The sequence below is a fragment of the Sceloporus occidentalis genome, unplaced genomic scaffold, assembly GCF_023333645.1.
Source record: "Sceloporus occidentalis isolate IW3139 unplaced genomic scaffold, rSceOcc1.0.p SCAF_59, whole genome shotgun sequence".
NCBI lineage: Eukaryota > Metazoa > Chordata > Lepidosauria > Squamata > Phrynosomatidae > Sceloporus > Sceloporus occidentalis.
In genome coordinates this window covers 3,825,689-3,835,820 of record NW_028317039.1, presented here as the reverse complement: position 1 = coordinate 3,835,820, position 10,132 = coordinate 3,825,689, and the positions used below count along the sequence as shown (strand labels likewise).

At 36.8% G+C, this 10,132-nt stretch overlaps 1 protein-coding gene across 3 annotated transcripts; it reads left to right on the top strand.

Annotated features, from left to right (window-relative positions):
• The first annotated feature begins 288 nt into the window (after positions 1-288).
• LOC149287563 (small ubiquitin-related modifier 1-B) lies at positions 289-7,308 on the top strand. 3 transcript variants are annotated; one of them, XM_089492778.1, is made up of 5 exons: positions 289-300; positions 4,116-4,193; positions 5,754-5,831; positions 6,855-6,926; positions 7,240-7,308. In XM_089492778.1, the coding sequence occupies exons 1-5, from the start codon at positions 289-291 to the stop codon at positions 7,306-7,308; spliced, it is 309 nt and encodes a 102-aa protein (XP_089348904.1). The 3 variants fall into 3 exon arrangements, with proteins under 3 accessions (XP_089348904.1, XP_089348906.1, XP_089348907.1); XM_089492780.1 differs by lacking the exon at positions 4,116-4,193; XM_089492781.1 differs by lacking the exon at positions 6,855-6,926.
• Positions 7,309-10,132: the final 2,824 nt, after the last annotated feature.

Sequence of the window (10,132 nt, the reverse complement as noted above, 5' to 3'; positions counted from 1 at the left end):
TAGGTATATAACGAGACCCTAGGATTGCATCGTTGACCATTGAACTTATCCAAATGAGCGCCACTGAGTTGCACACAGTAACTTATTAAATATTTCTAAGAACATTGTTATAGCGTTCTCTCTACTATTTAGATCTCTATGGAAGGCGGCGCTTGCGAGACCGGATGTGAGCTCAGGACCTAGCTCCGGAACCCCCGCCTTGTGTGTTTCTTCTGTTATTGTGCTTGTTGTAGGAGAAGCTTAGAACGGCCCCTAGCACTCAGTGGATACCGGAGTACATCAGTTAGTATGTCTGATCAGGTGAGCCCTATTTGTATGAGCCATCTAGCAGGATGGTGGGCCTTAAACGGAAGGCCATGTGTTTGTGTCTAGTGATGGAGAGCTGGTGGATTCTCGCACATATTGAGTTATGTAAACATACGTTTCTTACCTATTATTTCCGTCTCACGAGACTGCGGACGATGAAAGCCAGGTTTGCGTGTGTAGGTGTAGAGGTGTGTGTTCTGTTAATGTGTGTATATTATATCTGCGGTTTGTACTGATGGGAAACCTCTGTCCTATTAAATATAATGGTGTATGCAGATAGGCACACAATACACGTGGGTGGACATATCTGTGCAATAGGGTCAGCCGTCTATTTGTGCTTCGGCTCGATATAATTACTTGTGTCATGTGTGTTTAACTTGTTTATATGCAGTGTGTGTGTACACAGGGAAAGGATGGAGTCTTTACTCAGTGATACCTTTTATTGGGCCAGCATTGAGTAGAGTCACCGAAGCTTTTCATCAGATGCACTAGAGACCTCTAAGGCCCAGAAAACGTATGTGATCTTTTTCTAATGAAAGGTATTATATCAATGTATTTATGTGATTTTCTAAGGAGAGGAACTCATTTTGCAGGAGTAGTTCACTTTAACAAATTCCGTTTATTGATGGTACAATAAATGACAGTTTCCACAGACATGAAAAGCAGGCAGTCGAGATACAAACTCCGACAGGTGTACAGAAGTATAAGCAGTACATACATATGGTTAAATATACAGCAAGCAGGCATAACAAGACCTGCGCAAATATGGGTTACATTATGTATCACAAATTGAAAGAATGGTGCAACAAAAAGGGCACCAAATTCGAGAGGAGTAGCGTACGTCCCCCTGTCGAAGCCTATACGTCAGCCGTGGAATATTGCAGACTAAGGAAATAACAAGAGGTACCATCCTAAGAGAAAATGATCATAGAGTCCATAACATAAAACAAAAAACAAAAACATAAAGACGCATACCGCCGATCCACCAGTTGTATAGCTATAATTAGAACTTCAGAAAGCGAAAAGCCAGATTTTGCAGGAGTAGTTTACCTTTTAAATTAGCAGTGCTCAGGGTGCTGTAGGTACATGTTTCGATCAATTATTAAATGCATAATAAACGTTACTTATTCAACCAAATTGCAATGTTTTTAATTTAACACACAAAAACAGACATGTTACCACCTTTGTTCAACCTCAGCCCCTAATAGAAGCTTCCTTTAAACTTGTTTTATATATATTCAATGAAATTTTGGAATTGCTTGTATTTTTATTGAAAATATAATGGGATGTCATCATGGTTCCCCAAATGTACTCTTTTATTGAGTTATCAAAACATTTCAATCATTAGGGGTTATGCCCTGAGCAGCTCTGGTGTGATTCACAAGAAGAGGTCTATGGTTACCATGGTGAATGCACCACCTTTTATCCCCCCCCCTTTTCTCCAAATGGGCCATTACTTGTAACTTTAGAGGCATTCGTGTTTGTCTTGCTTTGGCTCTGGCTGTTAAAGGGACACTCCAGCTATCATATGGGTTTATGTAAATGAAAGATGCGTGGTCCCTTTAAGTAATCATGTGGTATACGTCCAGTCCCTACATTGATTACAGCTGTCTGTTTAGACCCCAGTGTGAATGTGTGTAAAGTCTTCCCATTGATTTCAGTAGCAACACTTTCCTGCCACTAATTGGATGCTTGAAGCTGTCAATCAGTGACAAAAAGTTCTTCCATTGATTTCATGTCCGATGAAAATTCTGTGTGCTTTACTTTTTTATTTCGGAAGAATGCATAATTCTATGAGTACTTAAATATGAGCTCTTTTATAGTAAAGGTGTTGGGGAAATGAGACTGTACTTGTAGCTCTCAGACTGTGTAGTAGAAAATGGCCTAAGCAGTTATTAGTTTTGTCCAGCATGTTACAGGTGTATTTGACAATTGGTCGTTGCCTATTTCCTCCCTCTGTTGTATAGTTTGGGATAACTTGCATGCTACTGATGCAGACTGTGGAGACCTAATATTTTTTTAATTGTTTCACTGGCTTTAGATTTGTAATAATCTAATTATAAATTAAGAAAAAAAAAACCGATGCCATTAAAAATTTAGATAACCAAAGTATGATGTGATTTATTGCTATTTATCGTTTAACATGTCTGAAATTCAAGTTGATGCTACAGAACAAGTTCACTTGTTAGTAAGTTATGGGATACTTGATTTGGTGTAATAGCAGGGGACTGTATAAAAGCTACGACATATGACAGAGCGAAGACTTTCATTACTATCCTATCTTCTTTCTGCACCCAGTTGCCACAAAAGAGGGAATGGTAGCTCAACAGGGATAACAAAGGGGAGGACAAATCTTAAAGATGATGAGTTTAAATACTGAAATATTTGTAAAATATATTGTAGACTGTAAAGAAATATTTGAAAAAGTGGCCAAACTGCTTTACATTAAAAAACCTGGGACAGTTCTGTAGTGTGTGTGTGTGTATATATATATATATATATATATATATATATATATATATATATATATATATATTATATTATATACACCATGTAATACGTGGATCCAGATGTTGTTCCGTGGCCTGTAGTAATGCACCTGTAACTTGTTCTATCATCTATTTAATGTAACTATTAGTCAATACTAATGGTGACACAACCTGCTGATGTACCTTACTTTTAAAACGGTAGTATTAACCACGGTGCAAAACTCCATCAAATCTTCATTTGAGATATCCAAAATGAAACTGCTCAATAACATCACAGTGGCAAAAATAGACATTAGGTATTTATTAAGTACACCATACAAAAAAACATTATCAGACACTTAATTAGTTTCTTGATCTTCAGTTGTCATAAAATACCCTGTTAAAACATTTTGTTTAAGCAAATAGAAGCTTTATTAAAATCTCATTTACGTCTCCTGCAATGGAAAATGCTTTTCACTATCCAAGTGAAAGTACCCCCCCAACAAAAAGGTTTTCTGTTATGCCATTGTTAGATGTTCACATTTAATGCAGATTTGTAATTCCTTCTCTGCTTAAGAAAAAATATTTTTAGTAGATATAATAAATGAGTAATAAGGCAGGCTAAATACGCATTGCCAATAAGATGCAGGCTGTATGGGTTAAGCAGTCTTTTTTCCCTTTTTGTGTGCAAGCTTATGCCCCATCCTTTCAGATCTGCTTTAGGTTCTCGTTCTTTCACAGAATATTCCTCGGTTTTTCTGCATGATGTTACCTGCTGATTCTACACTCTGGAAGCCATCGCTCCATGTGGGGCTGAATCAGCAATACTTTGGTTATGAAAGGATGTTAAGAAATATGAACAGACTACGTAAATACATCAGGCATTTCAGTGCTGGTAGGGAAAATATAAGGCTATTATCTCACAACCACCCCTTCTGCATCAAATGACACATAACAAAGTGTATCGGCATGAAGGCCACCTTTATTTTATTTGTTTGGAAGATACAAATGGAGGCAAAACCAGAGAATTTTTTGTTCAGAGTGCTTAATGTGTAGCAGTAACTGTAGAGAACAGTGGAACATTTTGCATTAGACTTTCTCCAGAGCTCTCTTCGTAATGGTGTCGTAATATATCCTGCTGAGGAACACAGGAATTCTTGGCTGAAATATTTTATTTACTGCATTTGCTTAGTTGTTTAGCTCATGTTGGTTTATTTAAGGCCTGTAAATAATAATGCATGCGTTTGTATTAACTCTGTATTAACTCTGTTGATGTCGATTTTTATTGCATAAAATATCAGGTGATCTTTGTGTTAAATATTGTCTTATTTTCTCTCTCAGGAAGCCAAACCATCCAGTGAGGATTTAGGGGACAAGAAAGATGGAGGTGATTATATTAAACTCAAAGTAATTGGACAGGTAATATTTCTCTCTGTCTTTTTATTTCTATACTATGGTTATGTATGGCATTTAATGCAAAACAGAAATAAGTCACACTTCATCTAGTATGTCTATCTGCCATCAAAATCATGAAGACCTTGTTAAAGAAACAAATGTATAGGTATTATTTTGCTTCAGCTCATTAAAAAAGAAAAAATGGTTCAGCACGCAACTCCCAGGAAGCTGGGTGCTAGCAGGAAAAAAGGGACAGCATAAACCCTCCTGAAGTATACAAACACAGAAAAGAATCCCAGCACTCCAATCAGCTTCCAATCCTTGGGTTACTTTATTCAGAGAAAGCAAAACAAAAAAAAACCAACGTTTCGGCCAAACAGGGCCTTTGTCAAGCTTGTTTGGAGTGCTGGGATTCTTTTCTGTGTTTGTCTACTTCAGCTCATGTCTAACTGTAGACATATATTTAAATGTGTGGATACTTAGTAGCATGAAATATGTTTTCATTTATAAATTTTGGTAGTGCTTTTTGTACCAAATAGTACTTTATAAAGTTGCATTCCCTTTGAAAAATAAAATCATTGTATGCTGAAAGGCCTTTCTCTCCCTCATATCTATCCTATTGCAGTTCGGAATGCTTGTATCAATGGTTGTCATTCCATATGTGTAAAATCGGACCTTATGTGCAGTTAGTTTTCACTTAGGGACCTGCAAAACGCTTCTCAGTGTACAAGGGAACCCATCATACAAATGTGAAAGGTCCACATGATCCCTATTTTCCCCAGTGGAGCAATTCCCATAACATATCTCCCAAGAAACGGTTGACCTCCATATAAGCAAATACTATTCCAGTATTGGTGCAAAATTGGACGATGGCCTTCGGTTCTTAGGCATCGAATGATTGCACAGTTATTGGTGAATTTCTCCTTTATTGGAACACAGACCAAACTGTAACCTTGCTGTTTGGAGCACAGTCTTGAAAATCGATGGTTCCCCATTCTATGGAACCTATATGCTGAAATGAAAATGACTCTGTGCAAAAAAATAAAATAAAAATATGGAATTTTTGCTTTCTGAGGTTGAACCTATGCCAATGTACCACTTGGTACCTGGCACTCCTAACAGATGTTGGTAGGGACAGTAAAGCATATAAAGTTGCTGCTTTTACTAATATAGTGTTCATTTCTGAGGTACTTCAGCATTTTTCTCTTGAAAGTACAAGACTGTATTATGTTGTGTTTCCTGACATCTTCAGGTAGATATTTGCACAAACCCCATACTAACACGACAAGAGTAGGTTGTTACTTTCATTCTAAAATCATCAATATCTTGAGACTGTATTTAAAGGTGAATGCAGGGCAGATTTGGTGCATTAATGGTATTGAGAAGATATACTTGAAATGATAAACAAGGGCAACCAGAGTTTTCTTTTTATGAACTACAGAATAACTTTTATGACTTTGTACAAGTTAATAGCAGTATATTGAAAAATCAATCGATTTCCAATAAAGTTATACAAAATGTGCAATAGTACCTTTTTAGAACTGTTATTTGGCATTTGAGTGACTCTTGTATACATGTTTTCAGGACAGCAGTGAAATTCATTTCAAAGTAAAGATGACAACACATTTGAAAAAGCTGAAAGAGTCATATTGTCAGAGACAGGTGAGTGTGCAGCACAAAATCAAATACTAGAGAAGTGGGTACTGTTCCATAGCTAAGTATGACTGTAATTGCGTAAATGGCTTAACGGGTTTTACACAAACTATAGCCTCTAATCAGAACTTTACCAAACTTATTAAAAGTGCATTTTTATGAAAAATACATCATATACTTGGAATAGCACAATTATGTTTTCTTAAACTGCCTTATCTTCCTGTGTCATTGTTATGAAAAGATAACCTAATAGTAACTTAAGGGGAAGTCCCATGGAGGGAGAAACAATGACCTGTGTGTGCATAAAACTGTATTTTTTTTCTCACGTGTTTACATGTGCCCCTTTATGTCTTAGTCACACACTTTGCACATCTATCAGGTTATTGCTGAAACAAGCAATCCTCACAGCATGGATAGTGAGAGAAGATTGCAGTATGGGCATCTGGTCTTGTGTGACACAATCAGCCTGTGTCTGCAGCCCATTGGACAGCGTTAGAAATATGTTCTTACTATACCAGTAAAATGTGCTTGTGAACGGCCTTGTCCATACTTGCAGAATACTGAAACCACACAAATCCTGTCTCTGTCTTGCTGTTCTTGACTGCTTTACCTATCGTATACCATCACCTTTAGTTACAAAATGAATCTTTGAAGCATTGGTATATAGTGTTTTGCACATGCTCAGTAGCATGTCCACTGAAGCAGCAGCGAAACATGTTTTCAGACAATATGCATGTGACTGGCTGCTGTTACTCACATTGTTTTTAATGTAGCTCAGTTCCCATTGATTAGATGGGAGTTCTACCGAGCATGTGGAAGCGGCATATTGCAGTATGCTTCCTACTTTTAGTAAAGGCGGCTGTTACAAAATGACTACCGTCTTATTTAATTCCAATAACCAAAGAATGTCTGTGTCAATTTGCATGCAGTAAAATGTGCTGGTGCCAAATTGACTCAGATATGTATTTAACATGAATGTAGTGTTGCATGTAATTAAGATTCATTTTCATTTTAACTACCTCTTATTTTTAGGGTGTTCCTATGAATTCACTCAGGTTCCTGTTTGAAGGGCAGAGGATCTCAGACCATCAGACTCCTAAAGAGGTGTGTTTGTTATGTATTTTGAATACTTCTGTCGGATATTGCCTTATTTTTGTTCCTGTGATTGTATTGAATCTATCACCTTCCTAAATTCTATATTTCAGTTGGTTATACTTAAAACAAATATTTAAGGATATGTAATGGGCTCTACATATTGGCAAAAGCAATATGCAAACCTATCCTTACGTGAGCAGTTGTCTTTACGTTTTGCTTCTTGGGTGCACAAAGAACAGGAAGTTGAGTTATACTTGCATTTTGGTGGCAGTGTTTAACAATAACCACTTTTACATTTTAACTTTTTTTAAATCTTTTTCAGTTGGGAATGGAAGAAGAAGATGTTATTGAAGTTTATCAGGAACAGACAGGGGGCCAGTTATCCATTTAAATCTTCATTTGAATCTGTACTTTTTTTAGTTATTTTATTTTTTTATGTTTACCTCCCAGTTTTTGTTTTTTTTATAATCCATCAGCCATATATAGAATCGCCTCTTTCAAGACGCGTATCGCATAATAAGAAGAGCATTCTTGGCTGGTCTGAACCTCCTTTTTCCCCCCTCCTTCCCACTTATGATAAGTGGAGATATAGATTGCAATTTACATTGAAATATCACTATTATGACAGAAAATGATAACTTTGACATGGAAGTAAGAAGAAAACAGTTCTTTGGAGTCACTTCAGGGTTGCTAACCATAAACCCATTATTCTTGTCTTCGTTCCAGCGCCTGCCTAGGAGAAGTAGGAATTGTGTTTTTAGATACATGTGATCATGCAAAAAAGCCCCCATGAAAAGTTGTTTGGTGTACCTTTTTATTTTTGTGGGGTGTGGGTTTTAAAAAAAGAAAAAAAAAAGTATATAAAAATGCGTTTGTCTGTATTGGCTTAATTGAAGTAATATTAAAAAATGAACAAAAACATTTGTACAACTGTAGACTGGGTTTTTTTCTGTTCGTTTTAAATTACCTTTTTATATTTAACATTTTTGTAATAGCCTTCATCCTGCAAAATGGGGACTATCAAGAATGTGACATTTTCTTCCTATTAAATTATATGTAGTAACCTCTTAAATAAATTTTCACAATTCACATTTTATTGGGTACTTGTAAATTCTGTGCTCCTAATTGGTATAATGGAATGCCTGGTGCATTTGTTCTTACCTTTTTAAATAATAATAAATACACCCTTACTATGAATGCTCTTGTTTCACCTTTCATGGATTGTGCTGTCCAAAGCATACAATAAAACATCAAAAAGGTCCTTGGTGTATAATATTTAATAACAATGTTGTGGAAAATGGTTTTTAATAGAACAAAAATTGTCTCATTGTTTTAATATTTTTAATTCTATGTTGTCTATGAAAAGGTTTAGGTGTCAGTGCTACTTGTTCACGTGGTGCATAAAAGTATACTTTCTCTGGAGTAGGTTCTGTGGTTGTTTAAGATACCGGGGATTAACATATTGGTGGTAGTTTATGGTAGGGGAAGTGTTGGTTGAAATAATGGTCGAATTCTCCTCAGAAAGAGTTTCCTTTAATTAGATCATGCGCATAATCGAGACAAGGCACACAACACACAAAAGTCGAAGCGTTGTCTACTTACACATTAAGATTACTTGGTTTATATAGCATCTTATCTACTTCTAATAGCATGCTTCTTTCTGATTGGTTACTTTTCAAGCAGGTTACACCTCGAATTCGACCATTATTTCAACCAACAGGAAGGTCTTGTGTGACGGTATAAATAACAAGCACATACTCAGTTAACCTATAGCCTGTAAGGCTAGTTTCTATTTTGCCATGTGGTATTTACCAAAACCAATGCGTTTAATGCATGCTAGAGGTTGGATTTCAGTGTCTGCTTCTGTGCTGCTAAGGAGTTAACATACATTCTATGACTGCACATTAAGATCCAACATTTTGGTTGAAACATAGAACGGTGCTGTAATAAGTAACATGAAAGATTTTTTTCTTTATTCCGCTTCCACAGGGAGTGGCAGCCCCAGGAGCTGCAGGAACTCATAGTAAGAGAATACCCAAGGTCTAGAAATTGACTGTGTTTGGTCCATGCCAACTGACTCCTGCCACAGCCCTTGGTTAAACAGCAGCTGTTGCTCCAGTTCTGCCGTCTGCCTGTGAGGACAAAACATAAAAAGCAAAAAAATGGTCTTTGAAATAATGTTTCACAAGCGCTGCTAAAACTAATCTGAAAATAGCAGTGAATTAGAGTTTTTGAATCTTTTTTATTTTTTTATTCTTTTACTTTTTATTTTAAAAGATGGATAGGTGGGATGATTTGCCATTTTTTAGAGATCTGGTTGTGCTAAGGTACCTGTAATACTAGGAAATTGTGGTATTTGGAAACTAAAAATGCTTTCTTAATGTTCCACCCAAAGAACATGAGTATACACATTTCTGAGCATCAGTATTTGGAGTGGATTACCTCTTGCTGTGGTCAAAAATTTTATGAAATAAGTTCTTTCAGACAGCCTTAGTGGATGTTGCACTTGATTTGAAACTTTTTTTTGTCCATGCTCTTAAGCGACAGGCTACATCACAAAAATTGAGCAAACATTTGAGGGCATTGCTGTAAGTTTATCATGGCACTAGAGAACTAAGTTTGACTCTGGGTCAGTTGAAAATATCTGTTGCTGGCTGTTCTGGAGTGAAAAACATAAACATAAACATACACCCCAGCCCTCATAATGCACTTTAATGCAGTGTAGCTTCATTAGGTGCCCTAATAGATATGCTGATGCAATGCCACCAGCCGAATAATAGTAGCTGCACTGTGCAGACAAATGTAAGCCAGGAAGCAGGCACTCAGTAAGAGTGTGGCAAAAGAGTGGGGGAGCAAAAGAAAAGCCACAAGGTAAACAGTTTCTTGTGAGTTTGTGCGCATGCCTAGCTGCCCTGGAGGGTTTTAATCATGCATGGCTTTAATTCATAGGATAGTTGTGTGTTACCTTTGCATGTTTTCCTATCTTGGGAGTCCCTTGCAAGAAATGTTTCTTGGCCAAGCTCAGGACTATGCAAGTGCAAATTACCCACCAATAGCCAGTGATTGGCTGTTTCAAACTGCCAAAACAGATGGGAATTAAGATGTATGTTCGAGGTTCTAGGCTGTACTTATTAATTATCTTAATGTGCCTTCATGTTTGGGATGATGGACTGCGCCACTATGAATCAACAAGCTGTTGATTTTTCGTCCATGTT